The following is a 27,524-nucleotide window of genomic DNA, read 5'->3' on the forward strand; positions in this document are numbered from 1 at the left end:
ATACGCATCAGGAATACCCTCGTTATTTATTTGATAGTGTATTTAGACCGGCCTGCATTGGTCACACTGCATGTGTTGACAAAATTTCGCAACAGAGCGGCTCTTAGCTTAATTGATTGGCATTAAATTTACTATGTTTGCGCTGTGATTGAAGTCCGAAGAGTAAAAAAATGAGTACCAGCATTGTTCATTACTACGGCGCCCAGCAGAGCAAGTGCGGCTACTGCGGGGGAACGAAGTGCAGCATGTCACACGGTAAGAAAAACAGAGGTGTAGAACTCTCAGAACCAAGTGCAATGTATCCATTAACACGCATTCGTCATGTATGACAGGTATGCACGCATATCTGTTGGCATGCCAGGACTACCAAGATCTCATTGATCGCGGCTGGAGGCGATGCGGCGACTACTGCTATAAAATGCGCAACAAGGAGACCTGCTGCACTGCCTATACGATTAAAAGCAATGCATTGAAGTTCAAGTTGTCCAAGTCACAGAAGCGCGTTCTGCGACGAGTGAATCGATTTTTACGAGACGGAAAGCGGGAATTTAAATTGGACGCGGGAGAAGGAGATGGGGAAGACGATGCGTGTGACGCCTCAGGCGCTCCTGAGGTCACTGTCAGCGAGCCGCAACCCCAGCTGCCTGACAAACGTCCAGCTGTTATCAATGTGGATCAGATTGCGTCATTGGCGCGGGCTCAGAAAAAGCCGACCAAACTTGTGGCTGCTCCAACGTCAGAGGCTCCTTCGGTTGAGGCTCCAACGCTGGGATCCAACAAATGTACGTACACCCGCTTATCTCATCAATTCATATGTGTCATTATCAATTTGATTGTTCAAAGCTATTTGATTTGATGTATGTAATTTCAAAATTAATTTGGTGAAAACTTGTCATACCCTTTTTTTCCTAATATGATTCTGTTTGTACATTGTTAGTCATAAAATGTGTTCAGTTTTATTCGATTGCTTATATTTTGTTTACTTATTTAAATGAGTCAACTCATACACTAAAAAGGGTATGCAAAAACATTACCATTGCGTTTATTCATTTATTCACTAGCTGCAGCACCGATCTCAAACAAACCATGCAAGAAAGCCAAGCAAATGCGGTTGGAGCGCCGACAAGCCAAGCTGGGTGACACTGCATCGACAACGACGAAATCCCTTTCCCAGGAAAAGAGCCTGCGCGATTTCCTGACGTCCGATAGCGAGACTAACAAGCATCAGCTAAAGGTAAGTGCGTGGTAGATATATAAAGAAATTCCATGTTATTATTAGACCGTGTGCAAAGCTTACCTAGATAGCGTGTTTCTATGCTCATAGAGTTTATATGTGCATTATGTGTTTTCTGTGTCCCATCCCCGAATACGAGTCTCCCTCTATATGTAGACAAACTGTCTTTGTGCTGTTTGTGTTCTTGCAGATCGTATTGGTCGCTTCCTCAGACACACAGCGCACTTGTGCCGATGCAGTGGTCGCGTTGTATCGCAAGTACCAAGTAACCATTCACAATGATAACCCCGCATGCATCACCCTATCTAGTATGCAGCGGTTTTTGGTCAAAACACCTCTTAAGGTAATTATAAATGAAATTTACTTTACCGAATATGTATTCGCAGCTACGTTTGGTTGACGTTAATGGCGAGGAATTCAAGCGGACGGTTTCCGCAAGCTTCGCGCTTTACAAGAAATATCAGATATCGATACACAACGATCCGCCCAAGGATCAAGAGGCCTACGAGGATCATCTGAAGCAAACGCCCATAAAGGTTTTCCCCGACTTCTACTGTTTTTTTTTAATCCGAAAAGATTTTCAGTGTTGATATCGCCTTGACGTCTTCCCTTGCAGAATGAAAAATCCTTAGGAGCCCCCGAAATGGGCTATGGTTCGTTTCATCAGCAGTACTGGCTGGACGATAAGCTGATTGCTGTGGGCGTTATTGACATCCTGCCCAGTTGTGTTAGCTCTGTTTATTTTTTCTACGATCCTGACTACAGCTTTCTATCGCTGGGCACATATGGTTCACTTAGGTAACAAACAATTCCGAAGAAATGAATCGTAACTACAGCTTATCCTTAAATCCTTTCAGGGAAATTGACTTGGTTCAGTCGCTTGCCGAGAATGTGCCTGAGTTAAAGTATTACTATATGGGCTTCTACATACACTCCTGCCCAAAAATGCGCTACAAGGGCAAGTTGTCCGCCTCATACTTGCTGTGCCCAGAGACTTATGATTGGTTACCACTTACCGATGGTAAATTTTACGTTTAAGTTATCTTTGTTCTTCACTAATATAAAATTATCCTATCTTTAGCCATTCGATCTAAGCTAGACGAACACAAATACCAACGTTTAAACGCTGATGCTAATGCCAGGGATGTAAATGAGTTTTTAATGGAGCATTTAGACGATGTAAGGCTGCTTTTGGGTGTTAACAATTTCACCTACTATAAGAACTACAACCAGGTATGTATTATTGAAAGTAAAGAAGTAAAAATATTTATATAAATTAAATTTATTACAGCTGAGCGACTCAGAGAACGAAATGATAATTGAGTACAGCAAGCTTGTGGGAAAAGTATGTGCCCGACGAATGCTGTACGTTAATATTGTTTAGTTTGTACGTTTGGAATTTTAGTCAAGTAAAGTTTGTCATTGAAATTATTTACATTGTTTATACACCGTTGGCTTTATTAAAGATACACTAAGCTAATTTTGCCTTCTAAAAATAGAACGTTTTAAGGGTCTCTGGTACGTTAGCTCCAGGCAACCTACTTTGTGGGCATTTAAGGGAAAAGATGCTTGTCATTAATACATATCCCGTTGACAGTTTCCACTCATAATCGCTGTTTATCTGAAACAAGCAGCTAAATGCATCAATTAAGCTTTATGGGCTGGCAACATATACATTTTCTGTTGGTACAAGTCATATACCCGTCGCAGATAATGCCCATTATATGGCATACACAACGCTAGATAGTTGGCCAGGAAGCTACTTGTCGGAATGAATTTAAGTCTCGCAGATCGCTGGAAGGTTTCGGATGTGTGGAAAGGTTTTGGGTGGGAAACTGCCTACTCTGAAAATAAAGTTATCCAAGGTGAGAAGTGTGAAAAGCTATTTGCGGGTATAGGTGAATATTTAATCATAAATAAACGTAAGTCAATAATATTTGCTCTGCTTTGGCTTTTCACTGTAACTTGTGAAGTAAGCTAATTAAACAAAAATTATAAAACAAGTAAACGGTCAAGTGAGTTTTGGCAACACGTGTGTTTTAATGGTATTTTTTAAAAATTTATTAGGCACAGGACGGGTTTTTTGATTTGCTCAACTGCCAAATTCATGCAAATGCGGGCATAAACTATTCTATCATACACCGTACTTTCGGTGTACACAATAAATTAGTAAACTTAATATAATGTGGTCATATTTTTGAATTATTAGTCACTGTGTTTATTGGTTTACATTTTAGCACGATTTTGTGATTTTTTTGTTTAAAAATTTCTCGAGGTGGAATCGCATGCGATTTCTGGCACGCTATCAGAAAGCGTAAAAAAAGCCATCCAGTCGACAACGGTGAGCTTCAACCGTCAGCAACAGTTTAAACAATTTTTAACCGTTTTGCGCTGCCTGGCCACCGCTGCTGCTGTTGCTGTTGCTGCTGCTGCGACTGCTAAAACTGAAACTGCGGCTGCGGCAGGTGGAAGTTTTGCTTAAAATCGTCGCCCAAGTATATATGCCATTGGCAACTGCCGATTTAGCTTCATTCGCCGCGCGACGTTCTCAGCAGTTCGATTCGGCCGGCGAGCTCCCAAATAAGTACCAACCATATAAAGTGAGTTCAGTTCGGCGGTGCAAACTAGCTATTAACGCATTTTCCTCGGGCCTCTCAACGGGAAAGTCCAGTTTTTATTATTTTGAATTTTCAAAAATATCTTCACCTGCCACAAACTTTATTTGAAATTTGTTTCGGGCGGCTGTGGTAAAATTCCATGCAAAATTGGTGCCACGAAAGAAGTACGAATCGAAAAACATAAGCAGAGATAAACAGAGATGACTTTGAGTGTTTTGTGATCGCGAGTTGTTTTTGTGCCAAAAGTGTCGTTCATTGCAAATTTTCCATAACGAATCGATAAACAGAAATCTAGGAAGACAGGCCCCCTTATGTTAGATCTTTATTGTTTTGTTAAACCAACCAAATACAAGAACATTCCCATATTTACTTTCGTAAAATATATTACTTTTTCAAAATTGTATAACTATTTGCTATATCTTTCTCGAAGAAGAGAGAAATCGGCGAAATATTTGTGCAAAACATTCGAAAATAAAAGCCAGAACTGACGCTTTTTTGGCTTTGACCGTTTTATTTTCAGTTACCCAAAAATTTGCATTTCAAATAATAACAGGTTTTGTTATTTCGATTCATTGAACCGCGACGACTATTCGAAACAATTTCAAATTGTTTTGGATTTGAATTTGGACAAGACAGGTAATCTGTGGGTACCGCTAATTCCAGGTCTTGGTAGCAAGCCAAAAGCCGGGAAGCTATAATCTTTAATCTCTGAGGCTAAGGATTTCAGACTGTGGACCGAGTCTGGACAGGTTGATTGAAAGAAGTATCTAGGTTAATGTACAGGTTTGGGTCTTCGCAAAATATTCACACGCCAGCTTTTGATTTATGCAACGACATCCAAACCGTTTGCCCAATCCCAGTCAACTTACATTTTTACGATTTGTTAAAAAATATGAACAACACGAGCCAATATTTGGCACTCGTGTTTTATATTAGCAAGTGTGCGCAATTTTTTCAATTGTCGCATTGATTTCGCATTATTTAATTTACTGCATAAATGAACAGGCATTTGAAGCCATTATTGTGTGTAGATTATTTTGTTTACATGCGTCACGTAATTTTCGAAAATTTAATTATAACGTGCAAAAATGCAAAACAAAAAATCAAAATACAAATTATATGATTTCAATGGGAATTGGTGCAAAATGACTGTTCGCCCGAGTGAGGCTAGGAGGCTATGAGAACCGAAATTGAGCAAAAACAATGATCTACAACAATAACTGCCAACTAACTGGGTTCATTACCGGTCTTGATTTGCTAGCCAGTTACGGTTGATTGCCGTTGAAATAATTTGCAGAGTTCTATGCCTGCTCACATACCAAACCAAATAATGTGAGACCATTTTTGGAGACCAGGGGATCCCAAGAAAAAACAAAAGAGGAGGAGGGACCAACCTCAAACCATGTCAACTGGGCAACCAAGTCTTATGTAAATCGAACGCGTGTTGTGAATATCCAAAGTTTTTGCCTCATCTTTGGACTCGTGGCCAAACTACCTATACGTATCCTACCAAGAAACCGCTTTCCGATTGTAAATCAAATCATTTATCGTGCTAATACACACAGTTTGCAGTAAACAGGGACCACTGCGATTGCGGCTAATTGACGATTAACCTGACTCTAATGATCGTCGTTTACAAGCTGATGGCCAACTTATCACGACCATGCCCATGCGCCCGATTCGACTACATTGTATAACTTTATAGCACCTCTTTATGGCCCATAAATCGTCGAGCTGATTTTATGGAGTCAATGGTAAACGATGTTGATAAAAGCGTAACGCTGCAGATTAGAATGAGAAGCTGGCGTTAACTTAATTTCCCCATATAACCCCAAGTAGGAAAAACCAAAAGCATTTTTTAGCCCTAATTATTTGTTTAAGCTTTCAAAATTCACAATTTTGCACAATGCTTTTGGGTTATCGGGAACCAAGATCGCTGAATTGCTGTAACAGACCCTGTAATTAGAGGCTTACTAACTTACTATTAGCCCCAAATTAATGCCGAAGGTCATTGGCTGCGTTCTTTGATCTCTTCTCAAAAGGTATAATTAAAAGATTTCAATTCACGTATTGCGAATCAATAATTCCAATCTAGTTCCGACTATTTGCCAAATTAGTTTTCCCGAATCCAATCTACGGGTATTCACATTTAAGTCACGTAAGACCCTCAAAGGAGGGTCGAAGGGGTTTCTTTTTTTCTCATAGATACAGTTATCTAGTCATAGGATACGATATCATACTACTAGTTGGAACTAAAAATAAGTTGAGAATTATTTTTACTGCTGTTTGTTTGGCATCTCTGGATCGAGCTGCTGTTAAAAGATAATATGACACTATTGCCATTCCTAGGTTCCATTCAGAAAATTGATTGCCTGAGTTGAGATTGCTTATCAGGTTGTGTACAAAGAAACTCTAAAATTTATGAGCCACTTCGTAAAATAACATTTAATCGTATTTTATGATTTAGGAGTACAATTCCAAATGCTTTGAGTACGGGAAGTTGAATGTTCTTATGGGCTTATGGGCCGGCCACTAGCATTTTGGATTTTGGCCGGATATATAGGGCAATAATTAAGCAAGCCAACAGCAAGTGTTCGAATTCAATATAATTCGTAATTATATATGTATACATATATATGACAGTGCCTTTTATGTAGACAAGTTGAAAAGCTTTTGCGCAAACATTTCTTTTGTGCGAAATGCAGCGAGGGCAGCTGTTTAAATGCTCCAACCACCAGAACATCACTTCGGAACGATGGGAGATCTAAGCAATACTATCGCCAGATCATATCCCAGAGATCGTTCGGATAGGATGATTGGGAAATGGGGATGGCATGCCGCCGGGCAATTATCATTGCTTCCTCGATGCAAAAATATTCCGACATTGGCAATGCAATTCGACACTTTCGTGGCACGATCGGCGTCGGAACTGGTGGCACTTGATTTAGTTTCGTATTTGGTTATTTTGTTATTTTTGCAACTCGTAACTCGATTTGACTAAACGGGGCCCTCACGTGCCGGTTTTAAAGTGCCAAGTGGGACGTGCTTATAAAATTTGACAAGTGCATTGCACGCAGATACCGCTAAAAGTGCTCTAGAATGATATGGCTTGTGGCTAGTAAAATGAGGGTTAATTCGAAATAGACCGACTGCTATATGTGCACTTGTGATTATCGAGTTTTTATTTAGTTAGCAGTATTGCGACATCTCTATGGGGGCTATCACTTTCAGATTGCAACTATTACTGAAAGCTTAATAGAGCTGAACTACTAAAAAGTGTTACTTTTCTACTATATATTCTCCCTAACAATATAAACGGATTGTTGTAGATATCTAGCTTGCATTTAAACTTAATTGAGAACTTAATGAACATTGCGATAAGCAATAACCTCTATTTAAACTAATTAATTATAGTTAGTAGATATTATAGGTTTCATTTTTAATGACTTACTATTACTCACAACACTTTATTTCTTTTAAAAACTGCTTAGGATTAATAACAGTAATAACTTAGCAACTAACTTTCTTTTGAAATTTAAAGGATAATTAGCGGAAATACAAAAACTTTTAGTGAACTTATGACATTATATAATCCTATTAATATATATAATTTATTTATTTAAAATCATTTTAAAGACAAGTTATAAACACCACGTTTATTAATTGAGATTTATGGTTTTTTTCCCAAAAGTTAACGCTGTCCGCTGGCACTTAATTGATTTATTTTTAAACTTAATTATATTCAAAAGAGTGATACAAAATTTATGACCATTTTATACACTGGCCAAAAACTTTTACCTGGACAGCTGGTCGGCTGTTTAGAATGTAAATTTATTAAAATTAATAGACGTCTTTAGGATCAGGTGATACCGAAAATAGCCAAGGATGACTCGACAGATAATAACTCATTTAATTTATGCGCCAATAATTTTTTGGCAAAATGCCTCGGGGAGTACCCGTACCGTAAGGTGATCTGCATAAAAGTCTTGCTAACAGCTTCCTCTTTTTGTTGTTGTTGCCTTTCCAGCTGACACCTGACGCGAGGCACCGGAGCCATAACAAAAGCCGCCGAAATGGCCTTCATGCCGTGCTGTAAGTATCCACTTGAACGAGTATATATTGCCACACACACACTTTCGGATTCACCAGAAGCACGAGTCATGAGCGAAAAATGTCCCATCAATAACACCTCACGTGCTCTTCGATCGGCCAAGTGAAAACCCCGAAAAAATATTGTTTCGAATTCAAATATTGAAATTTGCGCATGCGCAACCCATTAGAGATCTCCGACCCGCCCAAAACGGGAATTGGGATCTTGCCGATCCGCTAATTGAACTAATGGGCTGCTAGGGGCCTGTGTCGCTATCGAAAATTGAATAACGATCTGTCAATAACCAATATTTACTGTCGTTTGCAGTCTATGTGCCTAAGCGGATCAACCTGGCGATCATGCTCTTCATGGCCTGTCTTCTCAGCTACATGATGCGGGTGAATCTCTCGATCAACATCATCGCCATGGTAGAGGATACAAGCAGCCACGAGAATGGAACGGAAGTGGAGGTCCTGCCCAATGTAAGTATTTAAGTTAATATCTTAGTTAGATATTTTAGTTTAAACTTAACTATCTTCTAGTATGGACCACGTTATAACTGGACCCAATCGGATCAGGCCCTTCTTTTGGGTGCCTATTTCTATGGCTATATGATAACCTCTTTGCCAGCCGGAACCTTGGCTGAAATGCTTGGAGCTCGAAATGTAGCCGGTTATAGTTGCCTGGTGGCCGGAATCCTTACGGCTCTGACTCCGGCGGCAGCCGCCTGGGACAAATATGCGGTGTTCGCCGTTCGTTTCATGATTGGTTTTCTCAATGGCGTGGTGTATCCATGTTGCCACAGTCTTGTGTCCAAGTGGTCACCTCCAGATGAAAAGGGAAAGTTTGTGGCCTCTTTGATGGGAGGAACTTTTGGCACGGTCATTACTTGGCCAATCAGTGGAGTGATCATCGAGAATCTAGGCTGGGATTGGGCCTTCTACATTGTGGGCATATTTGTGTTGGTTGTGGTGGCCATTTGGTTCTACTTGGTGGCCGATACTCCCGCTCAGCATAGCACAATCAGCCTGAAGGAGCGGGAATACATTGAGAACAGTTTGGGAAGCACTCTGAGCAACAAGAAGGTAAGCAAGTTGATTATCATTTTTAGATTTCATCCATTAATTAAACAATTATTACTTTCAATCATTTCATTGGTCAAAACTGGCTTTATCCAAGTCTTATTTAAGACATCTGTTCGATGAATATTTTTATGACTCATGCTTTCGACTTTTTCGTAAACAAATTAGAGCCTTTAATTGTGATAAATGAAATTATTTCATGGCAAAACAAAACCCTAAACATTTGGTCTTATGGAACTATTATAAACCCAATACTTTTGTTTTCCTTTTGCAGAAGTGGCCTCCATACAAGGAGCTGATCCTGTCCCTTCCCTTCTGGTCGCTGATGATGCTCCACTACGGCAGCATGTGGGGCTTGTTCTTCTTGATCACCGCCACGCCCAAGTTCTTGAGCGAGGTCCTGGGCTTCAATCTCTCCTCTGCCGGTTTCCTGTCCAGTCTGCCTCATGTGGCACGTCTGCTGTGTGCCTTTGGATTTGGCGCAGTGGCGGATTGGATTCGCCGACGCGGTTGGTTGTCCGTAACACGCATGCGAAAGGCCTTCTGTCTGCCCTGTAAGAGGATTTTACTGATTCATATTGAAAGTATTTTATAGTTTTCTTAATTTATTTTTAATAGCTCACATCTTGCCTGGTGTTATGCTGATTATCCTGGCCTACTTTGGTCGCGATCCGTACGTTTGTGTGGCCATTATGACCATTTCTCTGGGTTTCAACGGTGCTGCCACGGCCTCCAATTTGGCCAATTCTCAGGATTTGGCACCCAACTATGCGGGCACGCTGTATGGAATCATCAATTGCATTGGCACCACTCCGGGAATCTTCTCTCCCCTGATTGTGGCCGCTTTCACGAAAAACGAGGTTTGTGGGGATACGTTAAAGTATCTTATAAATATTATTAACTAACATCCAATCCTTATACAATAGAACACCATCGATCAATGGCACTGGGTCTTCATAATTGGAGCCGCTGCCTATATATTGCCTGCGCTGTTTTTCTGGGTCTTCGGTTCGGGCAAGATCCAGAAATGGAACGAGGTTCAAACCACCGAGTCGCGCGAGGATATTGTCAACACAAAGTTGTAGTTTGTGCCCTGGCAATCATCTGTGATGTTGTATTCTTAGTATTATGCCATAACTACGATGTGTACTTGTTTATAGAGAGTCCTATTAAAGCTTTAGCTGTGTATTTATTATTAATCAAAATAATGGTTTCACTTAGCACACGTGAGATGTGACTCACTAGTCAGGTGAGGTCAAAACCAGTTCCTCTTAGATTGGCACAACGACCTTAGCCTGGTTTTCGGGGGAATACTTTGGCGAACTGGTTGGGGCTTTTTGCAGAACTTTATTCGATTAGAGGCACTCATGCAAAAAACGAAATTGACACTGATAATTAGTCAAATGCTAATCAAATTTGAGGACACTTTGAACTAACAAATTGCCGCGATTAATTGCGTGTTAGCATCGTGTTCATACGAGTTTGAATAGGTTATCAGTGGGGACAAAACACAGTTCATTAGGTGTGAAAATTCATTTTAAATTTCAAAATGTATTTGGTTAGTCATAGATTTGGTGTGAAATACCAAAGTGTGTCCAAAGTATCTTATAATATGAAAAAAATTTTACTATGGAAAATGGAAATAGTCCAACAGTTTATTGATGGCCTGGTAAGCTTTAAGATTCATACTAATATCCTTAATGGTCACAACAAATGAGAAACTTTACCCTGACAAGTTAGCCACTTAACCAGCCCATAATTAGCACCCCAACTTTATGGCATTAAGGACATCGGCGTGGCCTATAAAAGCCTGTGCTTAGTCTGTCCGCTACAGAAAGTACAAAATGATAGAACCGGGAAAGTGGCCATCACCTGGCAAAAGGACCTCCGAAGCAAGTAGTACCAGGAAGGGAAGGAAGAATCCTAGTACTCTCAAGGCGGCCATGCTCGCCACTTTCTGGGAATACACGGAGCGGACCAAAGTTAGCGGCATATGGCTAATGCGTCGGAATCGCACCTACGGCCTTTCCAGGTTTATCTGGTCTTCTGTTCTGCTTCAGTTGCTCCTGCTAAGCATATATCTAACCCTGCTTCTATGGCTAAAGTTCTACTCATACCCCATCTTGAATACCATTTCCAATGACCTCTCAATTACGGATGTTGCCTTTCCCGGCGTTACCATTTGTAGTCCAAAGGTTGTAAACTCGGAACGGGTGGAACGCTATGTGAAGACACTGTAAGGAGTTTGAAAGTGCCTCCATAGATTGTATTTACTACTGTTTCCTCTTTAGTAAGATTCCCAAGGAGTACGACATTGCAGAGGTCACAGCCGGCTTTGATTTCCTTAACGCCTTCACGGATCAAAGTTTTGAGCCACCTGGACACGAAAGTTATCGGGCCACTGATGCCGTCCTACGGCTAAACAACGTGTCCACCTGGGAAGCCGCCATGGCCGTCAGTCCGGGTTGCGAAGACTACGTGAAGCGCTGCTTCTGGGGACATACGGAGTTCAAGTGCAACCAGAGCCACGAGTATCTATCGTTTATCCCCACGACGGCTTACCTAGGTCCCTGCTGCTCGTTTAACTACAATCCGAGGAACGCCAGTTTCGTCCCTTTTTCAGCAAACATCTTTGGCATGGATGGTGGATTGACTTTCGTGGGGGCGGAGGGCAGTGAACGAAACCTGAATACTGGTCTCATTGTTTTGGTACACCATCCCATGGACTATGTGACGGAGTCGGCATCTTCGGTTACCATTACTGCTCGTTCTGAAAGCTTTGTGGAGGTCTCACCCACGGTGCAGAGTTCTTCGGCGGAGGTCTTGGAACTTTCGGAGCGTAAGAGGGACTGCCTCATCTCGGACGACCTGCAGCTGAGGAACTATCGCCAGGCTGCCTGCCTGCTATCCTGTCAGACAGATGCCATTGTTCAGAAGTGCGGATGCCATCCATATTTGCTACCCATTGTGGGCAACAAGTTCAAGGAGTGCAATCTAAACGATACCTTCTGTTACTCAGCTAACTATGGTTGGTTAATCTTCTAGGTTTTTATGTTTTGTAATAATATTTTTCCTGCCTTTATAGATAATTTTAAAAGTGTGCGCTGTGACCAGTGTCTGCCCAATTGCTATGACGTTACCTATTCCACGCTCTCCTATAAAACGGATCTTAATCAGCATCAGTTCTCCGTTAGCCGTTTCTAGTAAGAAGTATCTACTGTATAATCTATCAGTTATTCAGGTATTCGTTTCCCAATAGCTCCCCAGAGCTCCTGAACAGTGACAGCTTCGTTCTCCGAGTGTACTTGGCCAAGCAAGTAGTCCCAGTTATCCGTAAAGTGACTGTTATGTCCTGGATAGGATTATTATGTAAGTCATAAAACTTCTTTGTGAATCAAGAAATTAATTTGTTACATTTTCAGCTGATTTGGGTGGTATCTTCAATCTTTGCCTGGGACTTAGTATGATTTCTGTGGTTGAATTTTTCTACTACTGTACGTATCGCTTGTATACCAACTATCAACTGCAAAAGGCCCAGCAGCCTAGAAAGGCATGGCAATAGATTTGGTATAAATCTAACCGTTTGAGTGGCTTTTTAAAAATTCAAAAGTAAGCGCTACGGTCAAAAATATCGATGACAGGGTTGCCATATTTAGCTACAGTTGCTAATTACATTTGGTATTTTAATAAAACGGTCATATTTATTAGTATTAGTATTTTAGTTTAAAGTGCTTACTCTGCAGAGATTATAAAGAATTATAACTTTTAATTAAGAAAAGGAAAAAAAAAACATATTGGAATGATATAGAAAACTCTTGCGGCATACGTTCATACTGCCCTTAATACTCGATAGACGCAACAATCGACCTCTGATAAAGGAGATAACCAATCGATATCGATGCATCGATAGCGGTCACCGCTTCTGTTGGACTCTATATTTTAATTTGTTTAACAAATTGTAAGGCCAGTACGCAAGGTAACGCGGCGGCGCATAATACATTTCTAGTACAATTATAATAAAAATCCGCGCAAAATGGCCGAGGTTGAAGCCGTTCAGATAATTGCCGAGTCATTGAAGCAACAGGTAAGAGGATCACCTGGCTGTCGGTCTATTTGTCCGACATCTTTGTACTGCACTTTTCTGCATTTGCCCCTTGCGCGAGCATCTCGAAATATATCTTACAAATTGACGGGGCCGTGGAATCTGCGGAGCTGGCGAGAACAATGGAGTGGTCTCTTATCTTGAGGCACCTGTTTGTTGTGCAAAGTTCAAAAACACTTGGTAGCTGTTGTTGTTGCTGGAATTGGCCCACCGATTACTCCCGTTCATAAAGAACATAGCGGATTTGATAAAGAACGTGTTCCAAAGGTTTGGGACCACGACCCAAACACCTTGTGCTTGCAGCGGCGATTATCGCCGGGGGGCAGATTAAAATCAATAAAACTTTAACCGGATTCCGGGCAAATCACTTAAGAACGTGTTTGCACATTGGCTACTGATTTGCTCTATAAATTTACAAGTTATGCGATTGAATGTTTGATTGACGGCTATGTGGCGACTAAAAATAATAAAATCTTTATTCCCAAACAGGGTGTGGAGTATGTCTTTGGCATCATCGGCATTCCGGTCATCGAGCTGTCCATGGCCTTCCAGGCTGCCGGACTCAAGTACATCGGAATGAGGAACGAGCAGGCCGCCTGCTATGCTGCCCAGGCGATTGGATACCTGACTGGCAAACCTGGTGTCTGTCTGGTGGTATCCGGCCCTGGACTGCTGCATGTAACAGGTAAGAATACGGATAAGATAACAAGCTAAGCTAAGCTAATCCTTGCTAATCCTACCTCGCTCGCTAACCAGGTGGCATGGCTAATGCACAGGTCAACTGCTGGCCCCTGATCGTCATCGGCGGAGCCACCAACCAGGATCATGAGGGTATCGGCGGGTTCCAGGAGTGCCCACAGGTGGAGCTGTCGCGTCCTTACTGCAAGTACGCTGCCCGTCCGGCTACCGCTGCCCTTATCCCTCTGCACGTTGAGAAAGCTGTGCGATATGCCACCTATGGACGTCCTGGAGTCGCGTACCTCGACTTCCCCGGCAACATCCTGCAGTCTAAGGCACAGGAAGCTCGCATCTATAAAGCTCTGCCCCACCCGGCTCCCCCACTAGCCTATCCTCCCCACGACGATGTTATCCGGGCCGCCAAGTTGCTGCGCCAGGCCAAGCGACCATTGGTGATCATTGGCAAGGGATCCGCCTACGCTCATGCCGAGAACACATTGCGGCACTTCATTGAAAATACCAACTTGCCCTTCCTGCCTACCCCAATGGGCAAGGGCGTTGTGTCCGACACGGCACCGCAGTGTGTCTCCTCGGCTCGAACTCTGGCCCTACAGAAAGCCGATGTCGTGCTGCTCCTGGGCGCTCGCCTCAACTGGATTCTCCACTTCGGAAAGGCTCCGCGTTACGATAAGGATGTGAAATTCATCCAGGTCGACATTAACCCCGAGGAGCTGCATAACTCGGTGGTGGCCTCTGTGGCTATCCAGGCGGACATCCGTCCTTTCGCCGAGCAACTGTTCGAACAGATGAACGCCGTGAACTTCCGTTTTGGCTATGAGCAGGATTGGTGGAAGCAGCTAGCCATTAAGTGCAAGCAAAACCGCGACACCGTGCAAAAGATGTCTTTGAACACAGATACACCACTCAACTACTACGCGGTGTTCCACCATCTTCGTGAGCTGTTGCCCAAGGACACGATCATCGTTAGTGAAGGAGCCAATACTATGGACATTGGACGTTCTATGCTGTTGAATGAGCAGCCACGTCACCGCCTGGACGCCGGTACCTTTGGCACTATGGGAGTGGGTCCCGGTTTCGCCGTGGCCGCCGCCCTTTTCTGCCGCGACTTTGCCCCCGGAAAGCGAGTGTTGTGCGTGGAGGGTGACAGTGCCTTTGGATTCTCGGGCATGGAGATTGAGACTATGGTGCGATACAAGCTGCCCGTGACCATTGTGATCGTGAACAACAATGGCATCTACGGCGGATTTGACAAGGACACCTTTGAGGCCATTCGAAGTGAGGGCGATCTTACCCAAATGTGAGTGCTGGTAGCTTATCGGTTTATCTGGTACAACTACTTACGGCTAATCTTATCTTGCAGCACACCACCCTCAGCACTCGGCGTTCAGGTGCGCTACGAGGAGATGATGAAAATGTTCGGCATGCAGGGCTACTTCTGCACAGAGATCGAACAGCTGCAGGCGGCTGTCAAGGCGGCCAATCAGCTTACGGATAGGCCCACAATCATCAACGTGGCCATTAGCCCGTCCTCCGATCGCAAGCCGCAGTCCTTCAACTGGCTTACTGAGTCAAAACTGTAGGATACCATTTACGTTTAGGTCTTAAGCACAAAGTTCACCATTCCGAAAGTTATATTGCCACGAATTTTTCTGTATATACATGCAATTTTTGATACGCCCTGTTTACTTCTTAAATGTTGGCTCGCTTTAGTTCCTCCTCTAGACCAAGGTAGTCCAGGAACCAGGTGAAGTCCACCAGTCGACCTTTGTGCAGGAAGGGCAGCTTAGGGCACAGTTCAAAGGCGATGTTAAGCGGAGCAATGTCGGGCACTTGGTCGCTGCGCATGTTAAAGAAAGCCAGGAAGTCGCGCACCTCGATCTCATTTTGTCCGTTGCGCTGCAGCACCATTAGAATGTCCTCCACAAGCTCCAGACTGAAAGGTAGCCGGCAGCCACGCAAAGTGGACCTGACTTGAGCCTCGCTGATGTAAGGCCTGCAGGCCGGATTGATATGACTCAGATGATCGTGTAGTTGATCCACTCCGTTCCATAAGGCGCGCTTTAGCTCAAGTTGGGCAGCAGCTCGCACTCGATTCCTGTCGCAGCTAGGAGGCATTGCCTGTTCAGCCGAGAAAAAGCGACAAACGGTCACTATTTCATGGTTGAGCAGGCAATCCTTTGACAGATACGAAAGGAGAGTGGATCGGAGCGTGTCAAAGCTTACGGTGGTGTAGTCACCGAGGTCTCCATCCGGCTTGCAGCTAAGCACAAACTGCTTGTACTCTGGACGCACTGCCTCGCGGATCTTCTGCATGATCAGTCGTATATCGGCTACGGGGAACTGAAAGGAAATAATAATTTTTGATATATAAACATACAAAGAGGAGCTGCAACATATGTTTACCTCGCTGGGATGTTGTTCCATGTACATCAGAGTAAACTCGTCAGCCGAAACAATGTGGAAGATATGATCTTTCAGAGTCATGGTGCGTCCTATATAGAAGTCATTAGCTCTGTAGTACTCAGGCCGCGAGGAGCTAAACATATCCTGACCAGGCAGTGGAACACGTGCCTTCTTAAGGAACTCTCCGCCCAGGAAGCCTGAGTTCCTGCGGGACGACTCGTATATCTGTACTGTGTCATCGGCTAGGAAGTAGCTAATGACAAAATCACGCTCTCCATTGTCTCGAATGGCCGAAACGAGTTTAGCCCCAAAGCGCAAGATGCAGCCATCGTACTTGAAGAGCTTCTTGAAGTCTGCCTGTGGGGGTTTGGGCTCCACGGTAATGCAGTTGCCCTCGGAATCCTCATGGCTACCCCATCCATTGTAGGGTGGCAGTCTGCGAGATTGTATGCTACCCTGAGTGTATGGACGGATATCACTTCTCTCTGGAATCGGTTGAGCGCAAAACTCCTGGATGCCATACTATGTTATGGAAATATAATGATTCTTTCTTTAAGCCTCAATTATTATGAAAAACATTCCCTTCTTCACTTACCTTCTCCCGGTAGTAACTCTGTGTGAACTGGTCACAGCCTGTAAGGACAACAGCCCTTCCAAAGACATTTAAAACGGCTCCGATCTGCAGATCCTGATCAGTGTAGTTCTGCACTTCTCTTTGGCCAGTGTTTAACGGGTCGGCTACGTAACGCACATCGCGCATACTGTTACCCAGGACATTAAGCAAGGTCATAGCCGTTTGTTGGCCAGGCAGGGGAAGTCCCGAGAACTCTTTTGGCAGCTTTCCTCGTTTTAGGAATGTGCTGGGTCCTTCTCTTCCAGAATTCCGTGGGAACTTCTCCTTAATGTCAATAGTGTCATCGGCCAGATAGTAACAGATTTCCAGCTTTCTCACATCGCCAAACTCGCTCCGATCGTTCCAATATCCCTGGAACTTAAGCACCCGTCTATCGAACTCCAGAAATTGGGCGAAGGTATGCTTTTTGGGTATAGCCGAGGAGCAGGAGTTAGCTGTCTGTTTTAAGGCAGAACGTTTTCGGATTTCCGTGGTGGGATCACTGAGAAAAGAAATTTAAGGTTTTTATTATAAATAGAAGGCTTTGAAATAGTTGAGTTTCTTATATATAAGTATTTGTCTGTATTAAAAAAACTTAAAATTTAAAAAAAGGTCTCCCCGTCTTACCATGGCTCCTGCTGAGCCTCTGGCACAAAGATGCCAGCTCGGTTAAGGAACTGTCGCGTGAATATGTCGCATCCGCTGATGTGGTAAACCCTATCGAAGATCTGCACATCCGTATCCACGTTTAGATCAAAGATGGAGATAAACTCGCGGTCGGTTGGTGGAGCTTTTGGGATTCGCTGGCGGTGAACCAAGCAACCCTGTGGTATACCAGAATTCTCCACCTTTGGCTCGGTGACCTGCATGGTGCCATCCTCCAGGTAAAAGTAGATCTTCACCTTGCGCACCTGGTAGGGGGCATGGTAGATCTCGGTCAGGTTCTCCTTGAAGTAGGCGGTGAAGCAGAGCACCTGTTTGTCATAGGCCAGCCAGGGGGGCAACTTGGTGGTGGCTTTCGGTGCCCACAGACTGTTGAGTTGGGCGGGCACGGGTGGACACTTTGGATCAGCAACGATGCCATTGGGTTCCACCAGCTCGGGTTCCCGGCGGTCCGACAGCATCTGAATGCCCTGGTAGTGCATCAGGGTCTGTTGTCGCGGATGGCGACGTTTGCCACGCTGTCAAGGAGTCTCATATTAATTATTGAAGGATACCTAATCGAACCATTCTTACATCGTAGAACTGCGCTCCTGGCAGCATGGGCATTCCCGGTAATCTCATCATTTTCACAGGTAATTTCGTACTCTTTTGGTTAATCCAAAGTGTAATTTTGTTGCCAATTGCCTTGCCAAATCGTTGTGGTTACATTTGTATCGAAACCAAAAGAAATTCTGTGGCAGTTAACGCCACGCAGCAGAATTCTGGACTGGCCGAGTGTTTCGACATTTCCGCTGCTATTCGATAAATGGAACAAACGGAACTATGGCAATGCCACCTCGCCATGGCAGCCTGTGAAGTCAACTGGCCAACAAACAGCAACTGGTAGCGGTTTCCAAGGAGGGTTTGGGTCAGCATCTACCCTGCTAGGCATAGCGGCACTGTGACTGCTTCAGGATATTAGCATATAAGTGTTATGATTAAATTCTTATGAATATGATAATATATTTTAGTTTCATTTTAATTTCTAGACCGCATTTTGGTATCCAATAATAATCTAATCTAAGCTAATCATATTGGAAAATAAACATATATCGTCAAGTGCCAGTCCAACCTGTAGTTGACTCACGTCACACCGTCACACTTTGTCGTTGAACCTGAAAGCTTTTCAATCAGTGATTGAATTGGTGTCGCGGTCTAATGACTTTCTAGAGTCATGGCCTTCGCTTACAGTGGACGCTAGAGGTGCAGACGTAGTGTTCGCTAATTAGTCTGACAGGCAAAAGTAGGAAACCCACAGAAGCACGTGCTTTTTCTCACCTCTCTCTGAAACTATCAACTCATCTTACAACCTATAGTAAAACCATGGCATAGCACTGAAATTCTAAGAAATGAGATGATAAACGCTCTTCAGAGCTCGATCAGACAACACAGAAGCGGCGATATGAACCTATTGTGAGTTAATGAACTGTGAAGTGATATTTGATTTATTTCAACTGACTGGAGATCCTCTCTAACTTAGAGCCAAGATTGTACTTCTACTTTTGGCCCTGGAGGCTGTAACTGCCTTGGAGACTAATCTCACATCCTGGCGACATCATCGAAGACAAAAGCGATTCCTAATTTATCAGAACGGCGGTGTTATCAAGGTTAGACATTGAATATTTATTTAAAATAGTGATCAACATTTATATGTATCTTTAAAGTTTGTTTCAGGTTGTGCATTTCCGGTTCCGTTTATGGAGAAAAAGGTGTGGCGCCAGTTGGTTTGGCTGATGAACTTCCACTACCAATTCAATGAGCCACAAACTCCTATATACTGGTGGAAACTATGGGATGGTTCCCGTAATCTTAAAGGACCTATTACCCAACCAGTTACTCCATCGGTTCCCGCTCGTCTTCTAGTGGATGAGCCTCAGCTTTTGCTTTTCAAGTTCGCTGAGGGTTACATGAATCAGTTGGGTCAGAATGGAACTGCCTGTCTCGAGAGATTGATTTGTGAGAATGGTCAGGTGGACGAGCACAGAGGACTCTATGCGCAACTTCTACACAGATTGTTAAGGTGAGCTGATTTTCCCTTTCAATATAGCAATATATAAGATATATAAATTCCATAGACCACATCGAACGCTGGACGGTCGATATATAGATGCTTTTAGGATGGGTCGCCATGGTGTCAATTGCCGAAAAGCCTTTCCAGAGGCCAATCACTGCGTTTTGGATGACTATATACACCTTCATGAACGAGGACCCACACAGAGTTTTCTTTAAGCGTAGAATTAGATTGCGGGGAGGCTTTCCCTTTAGACAAAAGGCGCCGGTTGCCAATAGTTCAATAGCATTTACATGACATGTACAAAACTAATTAATGGTAATTAAAGATAATAATTAAATAATTATACATGTATGACTATATACAACGAGGTCATCCAAATTCCAATGATTATTTGGCACTGGATCCGTGTTCTCCATCATCATCATCATCGTCTTCATCCGACACTCGCCAAGTCAATTGGTAGTACTTTTTGTCATTGCTGGTTAGCCAAAGGAGAGCACAGCGGTTGGTGCAGAAGTTGCAGGTGAAGAGCTGCTTGGATGTGCTGCCACGCCTATAAGAAAGCATTTTTAATATAGCTAATGGTTTGATTGAAAAGAATATCCCGAAATGAAAGGTAATTCCAGCCAAAATGTAAAAAAACTTTAAAAAGGAAGATTCTAATCGAAGTCAGAATGAGGATGTACTTGGTAATCTCTTTGTGTTAATACTTATACTAAAAACCTCTACATTGGTAACACATTGCCCACTTATGCAGTCCCCACTGTACTTCTTGCGGTTGTGATAGGTCCATCTGCCCCAATTAGAAAGCGGACCGGTTTCGGTGATATCAAAACAATGACCACATGACTAACGCCCAGCATACGTAAGCATAACTCGGACCCACCTTTTCACGACCATGAAGTAGTACGAGGTGTATAGACATCTGGAGCAGGTGGAGTTCGTGCAGCGGGCGATGGGGCCGTTGTTGATGTGGGAACTGATGTAAGGTTCCGGCAGCAGGCGATGCAGGGCGGTGTTCTCATAGACGGGGACAGAGCGATTCAGGGTTTGAACGGCATGCAGGCAGTCGTCGTAGAGTGTGACCCGATTTTCTCGAGAAGGAACCGGAAATACTGTACGAGTGCCTACGGGAAGCATCAGCCTGGTGTTGCTCTCTAACTCGCGAATCCAAAAAAGACCCTTCCGATGAATGGCGCTGGGAAAAGGGAATAATATGTTAGTAAGACAAAATTAGAAAGAAAGGATATCCTAGCCATAGGTCGAATTGGTAAAAACAATAAAGTATCTAAAGTCAATAGAACATTTGCTATATATTGGTTTTCTCTATGCAATTTTCTCCCTATATCTGTTACCATATACTAAAATTCCCTTAGTCATGTTCAAAGGCAACATGCCAAGAAAAGCGTAATGCGCTTTTCAACAAACATTTTGTTTTCTTTGGGTTTCCTAAATGAAATTTAATTATGACCAGATTTGTTTACAAAAAGAGGAGACAAAAAGATTGCCAAATAAATCAATCACTGCAATTTATTTATATATTGCACTGCCAATACCTCTAAATCGATATCATTCCAAGAATAAACAAAGTAGCATTCTTACATGGGCGTGCTTCTCTGGCGGTTGTCGTAGAAGTTTTGGTAGAACCTTTCGTAGACCATGGGTATGTAGTTGATAGCCGTGTTGTGGAAGATGCGCACATGGTTCATAAACTTGGAGAGTGCAGCCGGTAGATAGACGAGAGCACAGCCTGACAACGAGAGAAAGATATTAAGAATACTCTTCTAGTACCCACCATCTCTCTATCCGGATCCCGATGCCCAGGTCTACTCACGATCAGCGGCAAGGGACTGTAGCATGGGCAGGTTGGAGATGCGCTCGGGGATGTGGAGCAGCGCCTCGTTGTCGCTCACATTGAGCTCGTTCAGGCGGACGCATTCGCTCAGCTGTATCGGCAGGCGGCGAAATTGGTTCTTGGCGATATTCAGGTGCTCCAGATTGCGCAAGCTGCTCAGCTCTAAGAGTGGAATAAGCAGAGGAATGGCTCCATGACATGATGTTCTACTTACCCACTGGAAGTTCGGTTAGCTGATTGCCCGAGACATTTAGTTGCTGGAGACTCAACAGGAGACCTAAGGTGGGAGGCAGTTCCTTCAGCTCATTGTTAGAAACGTCCAGGAACTCCAGGTTCTCCAGCATATAGATATCGGTAGGCAGCTCACTGAGATTATTGCCCGCCAGATGGATAAACTTTAGGGTAGTGATGTTTAGCAACCATTTGGGTATAACCGATATGAAGTTCTCTTTGAGGTAGACCTCCTCGAGATCCTCGTAGAGAAAGAGATCCATCGGCACATCCTTGAAGTTCAGGTAGCTCCAGTGGAGAATCGTTTTGTTCATGTTGGCGATAGCGTTGATACCGTTACAGTTACACAATGCCCGCACCGTGGTGGCGTCGTCAGGTTTTATTTGCTTATAGTTTGATGGTGTTTCAATTATATTTATTTGCGTCTCTACGCGGTCATGATCATCATTTGGCACCGCCACCCGCCAAACCAAAACTGCCACCGCCACCAGCGCCACCACAGCCACCCAGTGGCTCTGGCCCAGTGGCAGCGCCACTAGAATCAGCAGCAACAGTTTGCTCTCTCCCCACCGAGAATCTCCTTCGGTTCGGTTTTTACTATATTTTTTCGGCTAAATTTGTCTCACTGCCGTGTCGCAATTTCTCGCGAGCAAAACGTCTCTGATTTTTATTTTCTTCTTACTTATTTATTGTTTCAATAACGAATCACCCATCATCGCTGTCGTTCACTGTCCACCGACGTATACGTAATGTGCTGAGCGCCCGAAAGTATACCTCTTTTTTGTTTTGGAGGCGGCTAAATGCCTTCCGAGCTTTGGCACTGACATTGAATTTTCCTGCTGCATTGATTCTACCCCAGCTCCCTCTTCCTGATTGTTGTTGTTCTTGTGCTGCATTCAAGGTCATTGCTGCAAGCCAAACTAAAAGGGCAAGCTTCTGAAGCTTTGCTGAGGAGAAAGCTTTGTGGTAAAAGAAATGGGTTATGACAAGTTTCCATAAAATGGCCAATGGAAAGCACATTTTGCAGGGAAAACCAAGCTTAAAATGGCCAATGGAAAGCGCATTTGGGAGGGAAAACCAAGCTTAGCCTGCACGAAAAATTTCCTTGAATAAGTCATACATTTCGGAAAAGTTTTTAAACTGCAAATTAATCAAGAAGAAATCAAGATTTCTTTAAAGATAGTCAAAAACCTTTTTTAAAAATTGCTTAAACAAACACACAAAACTTTTAAAATTTTTCATAAATAACATAATAAATATTGTTTTATTTCGTATTCGAAAGTTCACACATGCCGACATACTGATGCCTTTTAAATTCAAAAATATTTCCCCCACCCTCGCATTGGTTTCTCAATATCCATATCCATATCCGTGATGATGATGATGAGGGGGGTAAGAATAATATCCATAAGGCGGCGGTGGAGGAGGAGGTGGTGGTGGCACTCCGAAACCCACACCAATTGGCAGCTGAAGAGGAAATCCAACTACGACAGGAGTAGCCATTGCTCCCGCAATGCAGAGTACGAGTCCGAGAAGAGCGATTACAGCTTTCATGTTTCTGGCAAGATTTCACAACCGACTGACAAATCTGAGGAGATGCTACTGGGTTTTAAGCGTGTTGCTGTTAGGTGATTTTTTTTGGACTTTCAATCACAGCGTAGACAAACAAACGAAATGAATTGAATTTCACCTGCCCAAAGGTGTAAATTGCCTTATGATTTGTATTTCCCCCTTTCAGTGCGAGTAGGTAATTATTCATTTTGGCTTTATTTTGCACATCAGCTTGGTATTATTATTGGTAAATCTTTTCTTCTAGAAATAAGTAATAAGACAAAGTTTGGATGCTTTTTTTCTAAAGTTCCAATCAATCTTTATTGTGAGTTTAAAATACCTTTTGAATATCCTAGAACTTTTTTAAAGAAGTTTCTTCCAGAAATCATTTTCAGTTCCTTTACTTCTTCAATAATGATGATCATGATGGTGGGGATCGTAATGAGGATCGTGATGGAAATCGTGGTGACTATCGTAGTGGGGGTCGTGGTGTGGATCGTAGTGTGGATGTCCTCCATGATGAGGTACAGCAAAAGCGGCTGCAATGATGAGCAAAAGTGCAATGAGTCCAATCACAGCTTGCATATTTCTGGTGTATATCTTCAACTGATGCATTTGCCTCGGATGCATCAGCCTTTTAAATGATTTTTGTATCTGTAATTTTGGGAATTTCACACCAAGGTGGACAAACAGAGCCGAATGTAAAGTAAACTTCAATAGCCCCCAAGTAAGTTGTTAATTATTTTACATATTTGGGTTATTTATTAAAGCTCTACACCGTTTATCACAAGTCTTAAAGGGGGATACAGAATTAGTCAAATCTCTGAAGTCTAGGTTCCTGATTTGACATTCACAGTCAGCTGTTTGAAGTCCTGATCGTTGAGCAGCCGCCATTTGTAGCCCAAGATCAAGGAGATCTCTCGCTCGACAGCCTCGTAGGATCGGGAGTTTTTCTTTAGCCAGGAGTTAAACTCATCGCTCCATTCCGGATGTCTTGGCCAGTCGCATCGCAGAATCACTGCAAATCTTCGTACATGCAGATGCTGCAGATTCTTGGCAGTTCGTGCAATCAGCAAAAGCGTCGAGGTGGAGACTTTCTCGCGGATGATCTGTGAAATATGGTGATAGGGTGTTAAGTGGCTGTTTATAAGTTTGAGAAATACCCCTAAAATTAGTCATTTAGTTAAAAGATTGTTAAGTTATAAGTTATTCTTTCTGATAAGTGAGTTGATATGTACATAATACTAGAAAATAATATGATCAAGTTTAGATATATCATTTTCTGACCCATTAACTCATTTTTTAGTCACTATTTTCAATATCTAACCGATTGCTTATGTTGCAAGTATACTCACCAGAGTGTCCACATTGTGGCATTGCCGGCACATAAGCAACATCAAGCTGTCGATGCGGCTGTGAAAAGGCTTGGGGCTGGAAAAGCGCGGCAGTAGCTCGTGGCCATAGACAGCCAGGGTGTTCCGGTAGTGGTCCACCATGCGGACCAGGAGCTCGGCCCGAATACGGGTCTGCGGTGCACAGTACGTGATGCTGTGGACAGGTGCCTCCGGCTGCATCACCACCTCGCCGTCCGTCAGGTTCTCCATTCGCAGGTGGACACGCAGTCGGGGATTGGTCTTCTTCACATTCCGCCAGGCCTTAACGCCGCAGGCACTTATTGTCAGGTGGTTTGGTGTGTAGCAGTTTTGTAGCAAGTGCAAGTGGCGCAATTTGGTGTCCGCCAGAAGGGACAAAACATCGTCATCTATGTTCTGGGGCGATATGGTGAGCACCTAAATCCAAATATTTATTCATCGCTGTGATAACAACCTCTGTTAAATCGTTTTCACCTGCAGATTGAGAAAGAGACCCACATGCATGATGGGGCAGTGCACTGTGGTGACATTCACCAGATTGAGGACCCTCATCTTCGTGCAACAGCTGCAGACCACCTCGTCCAGCAAATGATTTGCCTCGTAACGCTCTAGAACAAAGTCCACTAACTTGAGGGTGTGAAGGTCTGTCAATCGCAGGAGCAACTCCTTCAAAACCCTTAGCAATTGACCTCCAGTTCCGAACAACTTGATTCCCTCCGGGTCATTGGGCTGAGACATATTACAGGGAAAGTGATAGACAAGTGTTCTGATTCGGCGACCAATGCCAATGAACTCTGTACCAGGATTCTCCTCTCTACCCTGGAATAGTTTAATATTATATATTTTGAAAATAATAAATGAAATCAAAATAAGTTTATGTTACCTTATCAATATTCCAAGTCAACATAGTCATGAATTGGAAAATATTATTGAAACTGTGCCATGGACGAAACTCGATCCCTCGCAAATACTTTCCAATCTTTGAGAGACAAAACTGTGTTCGCATGTGATCCAGGCAAAATTGCCAGCCGGAGTAGTAGTTATACTTTGGTTTGGTGAGGGTGCGATCGTCAACCAAAAAGTTATTCCAAACCGTTGGCAAATAGAAGGCTCTGTACCACTGTCGGCAAACCTTTAAAATATCACAAAAGATCAACACCCTTTAGCTATAGGAGTTGTAAGTATAAACATATGTTCGTAAACTTTGTCTACAAATTTTGCAAAGATTAGATAATGATTTTATCATTGAACAACTATAAATTATACTTTTCCACCTAAAAGATAAGCTGCATAAAATCAAGAAAACTAAACAACTCTCGCTTTTAGCATAGGCAATTCTGTATTTTTTACGACAGCGAACAGCTGTTGTTGGTACTGGAAACAATGCCATATGAACTTATTTGTCTGTTTTTTTCAAAGGTCAGCTCGGATGTGCCATTGTAATGTAAACATACTGAATTTTTGGTTAAACATTTTGTAAGACTTTGAGCCAAAAATAATATTAGCGTATAGTGCTTTTAAGTAAGAAGACCATAAATTTAAGTTTTTAGTTTAAGGTCATAGAAGTAAAAATATTTAATTAAAGAAAAAAAGTAGATATGCATCGGCCGGGAATCGAACCCGGGCCGCCCGCGTGGCAGGCGAGCATTCTACCACTGAACCACCGATGCTTGGTGAGAGCTTAAGCTCCCAAATCTTAACTTAAATTTGAGGCTTTTTAAGCATTCTATATATAGAATTATAGATCGGTCTTTAAATTTCTTGTCAAGATACTTCGTAATTTTGGGATTTCCAGGCGAAAGAACTCGAATTCTAGAAATTTTACTCCTGATAAATTATAGAGGTGACATAAAGTCTATATAATGCTGTTAATAATACAGTAATACATAAGAACTTTATGTGACGAAACTTTCCAACTATTATTCGTGTTATTTCTGTATACGCACCAGTCCGGCATAGTAGCGCTCTTTGGGGCTGAGGTAGGTAAAGATTTGTTCAAGAACCAAATCAGGTAGATAACGCCAATTCGATTCTATCATGTTTTCAGTGTCCTGTTCCTCATCCTCATCAACATCGATGTAGCAGGCTGTATGGGTAAGAGATTATTATGATGCTCTGTCATGTGACTCCTTTGATTACCCTTCTCATCTCCATCGATCTTCCAGCCAGCCTTTTGCATAACCTCCAACTGCCCGCTGCCTTTGCGCCCCACACTCATTGCACTCATGTTTGTGATATATTGTTATTATTATTGTACGAACTTTTGAATTATTTACAACCCAAACGACCGCACTGAACTATATGTACTCTAATTTTGAATTTTTTTTTTGGCACAGCCTGCTCAGATGGCTTCTTCTTGCTTTCGGTTTATTTTTATATAGTTGGACCGATCGACTGTCCGCTGCACTCGCAGTTGCGTCGCGTTTGGCCAGCGACTGTCTCCCGAATAGATTGTGATTCTTTCACATATTCAAATCGCTCTGTTGGCTATTTTCGAAAACTGAAACTAAAAAAATCGGAAAAAAAACGTTTTTCAGTTTCTCGTGTTCGAAATTGTTAGGTTCTCGCCGCCCCACACAAATTGCCAAAGACCTGCGTTTTCAGCCTTCTTCTCTTCATAGCTTTTTCCGATTTATTTTGGTTATTATTTCTTTTGTTGATCTTTTTGTTGATGCTTGGAACTACGCTCGAGATATGGCAACTGTTGTGATTCCGATTCTCTGTTGTTTTCATTATTCCGATTTTAAAATTAGACACCGGCACTTTGGGCAAGGTCTTAGGGCCTACGTTCCGTGGCACCGAACTGGGGCAACTTGTTGATGCCCCTGCTGGCTGGCGAGGTGTAAATTATAAATAAACACTTGAGCTGTTTGGATTTGTGGTGATCTGATCGATCCGCATCTTATTGCATGTGCTTCCATATATCTGTAGACGCTTTAAGTGCATATGCACGTGTC

At 42.9% G+C, this 27,524-nt stretch overlaps 9 protein-coding genes and 1 non-coding gene across 14 annotated transcripts; 5 read left to right on the forward strand and 5 right to left on the reverse strand.

The window, feature by feature from the left end:
• Positions 1–65: 65 nt before the first annotated feature.
• LOC108109280 (arginyl-tRNA--protein transferase 1) lies at positions 66–2,714 on the forward strand. Of its 2 annotated transcripts, none has more exons than XM_017217772.1 (8): positions 66–255; positions 333–782; positions 1,062–1,234; positions 1,425–1,577; positions 1,851–2,032; positions 2,092–2,255; positions 2,316–2,467; positions 2,526–2,714. In XM_017217772.1, the coding sequence occupies exons 1-8, from the start codon at positions 171–173 to the stop codon at positions 2,616–2,618; spliced, it is 1,452 nt and encodes a 483-aa protein (XP_017073261.1). In that variant the 5' UTR covers positions 66–170; the 3' UTR covers positions 2,619–2,714. The 2 variants fall into 2 exon arrangements, with proteins under 2 accessions (XP_017073261.1, XP_017073262.1); XM_017217773.1 differs by lacking the exon at positions 1,425–1,577 and adding an exon at positions 1,621–1,770.
• Positions 2,715–3,030: 316 nt separating this feature from the next.
• On the forward strand, positions 3,031–10,223 carry LOC108108897 (sialin). 2 transcript variants are annotated; one of them, XM_017217120.2, is made up of 7 exons: positions 3,031–3,099; positions 7,880–7,944; positions 8,270–8,424; positions 8,485–9,027; positions 9,299–9,578; positions 9,643–9,884; positions 9,951–10,223. In XM_017217120.2, exons 2-7 carry the CDS (start codon positions 7,926–7,928, stop codon positions 10,107–10,109), a joined length of 1,398 nt encoding a protein of 465 aa, XP_017072609.1. In that variant the 5' UTR covers positions 3,031–3,099; positions 7,880–7,925; the 3' UTR covers positions 10,110–10,223. The 2 variants fall into 2 exon arrangements, with proteins under 2 accessions (XP_017072609.1, XP_017072608.1); XM_017217119.2 differs by lacking the exon at positions 3,031–3,099 and adding an exon at positions 3,761–3,834.
• Positions 10,224–10,868: 645 nt separating this feature from the next.
• On the forward strand, positions 10,869–12,811 carry LOC108109173 (sodium channel protein Nach). Its single transcript, XM_017217598.1, has 5 exons — positions 10,869–11,260; positions 11,316–12,052; positions 12,110–12,227; positions 12,284–12,393; positions 12,447–12,811. Exons 1-5 carry the CDS (start codon positions 10,869–10,871, stop codon positions 12,584–12,586), a joined length of 1,497 nt encoding a protein of 498 aa, XP_017073087.1. The 3' UTR covers positions 12,587–12,811.
• A 115-nt stretch (positions 12,812–12,926) lies between these two features.
• On the forward strand, positions 12,927–15,499 carry LOC108109172 (2-hydroxyacyl-CoA lyase 1). The gene is made up of 4 exons (XM_017217597.1): positions 12,927–13,108; positions 13,616–13,811; positions 13,883–15,122; positions 15,186–15,499. Exons 1-4 carry the CDS (start codon positions 13,058–13,060, stop codon positions 15,403–15,405), a joined length of 1,707 nt encoding a protein of 568 aa, XP_017073086.1. The 5' UTR covers positions 12,927–13,057; the 3' UTR covers positions 15,406–15,499.
• Positions 15,500–15,512: 13 nt separating this feature from the next.
• Positions 15,513–18,238, reverse strand: LOC108109171 (EF-hand domain-containing family member C2). 2 transcript variants are annotated; one of them, XM_017217596.1, is made up of 6 exons: positions 18,078–18,238; positions 17,469–18,022; positions 16,824–17,343; positions 16,229–16,750; positions 16,049–16,165; positions 15,604–15,818 (listed from the first exon to the last, which is right to left on the reverse strand). In XM_017217596.1, exons 1-6 carry the CDS (start codon positions 18,126–18,128, stop codon positions 15,705–15,707), a joined length of 1,878 nt encoding a protein of 625 aa, XP_017073085.1. In that variant the 5' UTR covers positions 18,129–18,238; the 3' UTR covers positions 15,604–15,704. The 2 variants fall into 2 exon arrangements, with proteins under 2 accessions (XP_017073084.1, XP_017073085.1); XM_017217595.2 differs by having other exon boundaries at positions 15,513–16,165.
• A 659-nt stretch (positions 18,239–18,897) lies between these two features.
• Positions 18,898–19,785, forward strand: LOC108109175. Its single transcript, XM_017217601.2, has 4 exons — positions 18,898–18,956; positions 19,024–19,150; positions 19,208–19,563; positions 19,619–19,785. Exons 1-4 carry the CDS (start codon positions 18,898–18,900, stop codon positions 19,770–19,772), a joined length of 696 nt encoding a protein of 231 aa, XP_017073090.1. The 3' UTR covers positions 19,773–19,785.
• Positions 19,786–19,828: 43 nt separating this feature from the next.
• On the reverse strand, positions 19,829–22,381 carry LOC108109174 (leucine-rich repeat protein SHOC-2). Of its 2 annotated transcripts, XM_017217600.1 has the most exons (6): positions 21,627–22,381; positions 21,392–21,574; positions 21,160–21,307; positions 20,444–20,755; positions 19,920–20,110; positions 19,829–19,862 (listed from the first exon to the last, which is right to left on the reverse strand). In XM_017217600.1, exons 1-5 carry the CDS (start codon positions 21,955–21,957, stop codon positions 19,945–19,947), a joined length of 1,140 nt encoding a protein of 379 aa, XP_017073089.1. In that variant the 5' UTR covers positions 21,958–22,381; the 3' UTR covers positions 19,829–19,862; positions 19,920–19,944. The 2 variants fall into 2 exon arrangements, with proteins under 2 accessions (XP_017073089.1, XP_017073088.1); XM_017217599.1 differs by lacking the exon at positions 19,829–19,862 and having other exon boundaries at positions 19,867–20,110.
• Positions 22,382–22,888: 507 nt separating this feature from the next.
• LOC108109293 (nuclear polyadenylated RNA-binding protein 3) lies at positions 22,889–23,221 on the reverse strand. Its single transcript, XM_017217786.2, has one exon. The coding sequence runs from the start codon at positions 23,195–23,197 to the stop codon at positions 22,994–22,996; it is 204 nt and encodes a 67-aa protein (XP_017073275.1). The 5' UTR covers positions 23,198–23,221; the 3' UTR covers positions 22,889–22,993.
• A 715-nt stretch (positions 23,222–23,936) lies between these two features.
• On the reverse strand, positions 23,937–27,018 carry LOC108109291 (F-box only protein 39). Its single transcript, XM_017217785.2, has 6 exons — positions 26,707–27,018; positions 26,514–26,653; positions 25,451–25,699; positions 25,042–25,386; positions 24,550–24,984; positions 23,937–24,303 (listed from the first exon to the last, which is right to left on the reverse strand). The coding sequence occupies exons 1-6, from the start codon at positions 26,792–26,794 to the stop codon at positions 24,025–24,027; spliced, it is 1,536 nt and encodes a 511-aa protein (XP_017073274.1). The 5' UTR covers positions 26,795–27,018; the 3' UTR covers positions 23,937–24,024.
• On the reverse strand, positions 26,167–26,237 carry Trnag-gcc. The gene has a single exon. It is a non-coding gene; the product is annotated as a tRNA-Gly (tRNA).
• Positions 27,019–27,524: the final 506 nt, after the last annotated feature.

The sequence above is a fragment of the Drosophila eugracilis genome, unplaced genomic scaffold (genome assembly GCF_018153835.1).
Source record: "Drosophila eugracilis isolate 14026-0451.02 unplaced genomic scaffold, ASM1815383v1 contig_1765, whole genome shotgun sequence".
Classification (NCBI taxonomy): Eukaryota; Metazoa; Arthropoda; class Insecta; order Diptera; family Drosophilidae; genus Drosophila; species Drosophila eugracilis.

What these genes read in the sequence shown, in the direction of transcription:
- LOC108109280 (XM_017217772.1), top strand. Translation starts at nt 171, where the DNA reads ATGAGTACCAGCATTGTTCATTACTACGGCGCCCAGCAGAGCAAGTGC. An exon ending in TGGTCAAAACACCTCTTAAG is followed by an intron (nt 1,578 to 1,850) that starts GTAATTATAAAT and finishes CTTCCCTTGCAG; the next exon opens with AATGAAAAATCCTTAGGAGC. An exon ending in TTGGTTACCACTTACCGATG is followed by an intron (nt 2,256 to 2,315) that starts GTAAATTTTACG and finishes TCCTATCTTTAG; the next exon opens with CCATTCGATCTAAGCTAGAC.
- LOC108108897 (XM_017217120.2), top strand. An exon ending in AAGTGGAGGTCCTGCCCAAT is followed by an intron (nt 8,425 to 8,484) that starts GTAAGTATTTAA and finishes ACTATCTTCTAG; the next exon opens with TATGGACCACGTTATAACTG. An exon ending in GCACTCTGAGCAACAAGAAG is followed by an intron (nt 9,028 to 9,298) that starts GTAAGCAAGTTG and finishes TTCCTTTTGCAG; the next exon opens with AAGTGGCCTCCATACAAGGA.
- LOC108109173 (XM_017217598.1), top strand. Translation starts at nt 10,869, where the DNA reads ATGATAGAACCGGGAAAGTGGCCATCACCTGGCAAAAGGACCTCCGAA. An exon ending in TTCTCCGTTAGCCGTTTCTA is followed by an intron (nt 12,228 to 12,283) that starts GTAAGAAGTATC and finishes GTTTCCCAATAG; the next exon opens with CTCCCCAGAGCTCCTGAACA. An exon ending in GTCCTGGATAGGATTATTAT is followed by an intron (nt 12,394 to 12,446) that starts GTAAGTCATAAA and finishes TTACATTTTCAG; the next exon opens with CTGATTTGGGTGGTATCTTC.
- LOC108109172 (XM_017217597.1), top strand. Translation starts at nt 13,058, where the DNA reads ATGGCCGAGGTTGAAGCCGTTCAGATAATTGCCGAGTCATTGAAGCAA. An exon ending in CCGAGTCATTGAAGCAACAG is followed by an intron (nt 13,109 to 13,615) that starts GTAAGAGGATCA and finishes ATTCCCAAACAG; the next exon opens with GGTGTGGAGTATGTCTTTGG. An exon ending in GAGGGCGATCTTACCCAAAT is followed by an intron (nt 15,123 to 15,185) that starts GTGAGTGCTGGT and finishes CTTATCTTGCAG; the next exon opens with CACACCACCCTCAGCACTCG.
- LOC108109171 (XM_017217595.2), bottom strand. Translation starts at nt 18,128, where the DNA reads ATGATGAGATTACCGGGAATGCCCATGCTGCCAGGAGCGCAGTTCTAC. An exon ending in AGAGTTACTACCGGGAGAAG is followed by an intron (nt 16,751 to 16,823) that starts GTAAGTGAAGAA and finishes TCCATAACATAG; the next exon opens with TATGGCATCCAGGAGTTTTG. An exon ending in TGGAACAACATCCCAGCGAG is followed by an intron (nt 16,166 to 16,228) that starts GTAAACATATGT and finishes ATTTCCTTTCAG; the next exon opens with TTCCCCGTAGCCGATATACG.
- LOC108109175 (XM_017217601.2), top strand. Translation starts at nt 18,898, where the DNA reads ATGATAAACGCTCTTCAGAGCTCGATCAGACAACACAGAAGCGGCGAT. An exon ending in AGCGGCGATATGAACCTATT is followed by an intron (nt 18,957 to 19,023) that starts GTGAGTTAATGA and finishes TCTCTAACTTAG; the next exon opens with AGCCAAGATTGTACTTCTAC. An exon ending in AGAACGGCGGTGTTATCAAG is followed by an intron (nt 19,151 to 19,207) that starts GTTAGACATTGA and finishes GTATCTTTAAAG; the next exon opens with TTTGTTTCAGGTTGTGCATT.
- LOC108109174 (XM_017217600.1), bottom strand. Translation starts at nt 21,957, where the DNA reads ATGAACAAAACGATTCTCCACTGGAGCTACCTGAACTTCAAGGATGTG. An exon ending in ACAGTCCCTTGCCGCTGATC is followed by an intron (nt 21,308 to 21,391) that starts GTGAGTAGACCT and finishes TCTCGTTGTCAG; the next exon opens with GCTGTGCTCTCGTCTATCTA. An exon ending in CGCCAGAGAAGCACGCCCAT is followed by an intron (nt 20,756 to 21,159) that starts GTAAGAATGCTA and finishes CCCTTTTCCCAG; the next exon opens with CGCCATTCATCGGAAGGGTC.
- LOC108109293 (XM_017217786.2), bottom strand. Translation starts at nt 23,197, where the DNA reads ATGAAAGCTGTAATCGCTCTTCTCGGACTCGTACTCTGCATTGCGGGA.
- LOC108109291 (XM_017217785.2), bottom strand. Translation starts at nt 26,794, where the DNA reads ATGAGTGCAATGAGTGTGGGGCGCAAAGGCAGCGGGCAGTTGGAGGTT. An exon ending in GTCTCTTTCTCAATCTGCAG is followed by an intron (nt 24,985 to 25,041) that starts GTGAAAACGATT and finishes ATTTGGATTTAG; the next exon opens with GTGCTCACCATATCGCCCCA. An exon ending in GCCACAATGTGGACACTCTG is followed by an intron (nt 24,304 to 24,549) that starts GTGAGTATACTT and finishes CATATTTCACAG; the next exon opens with ATCATCCGCGAGAAAGTCTC.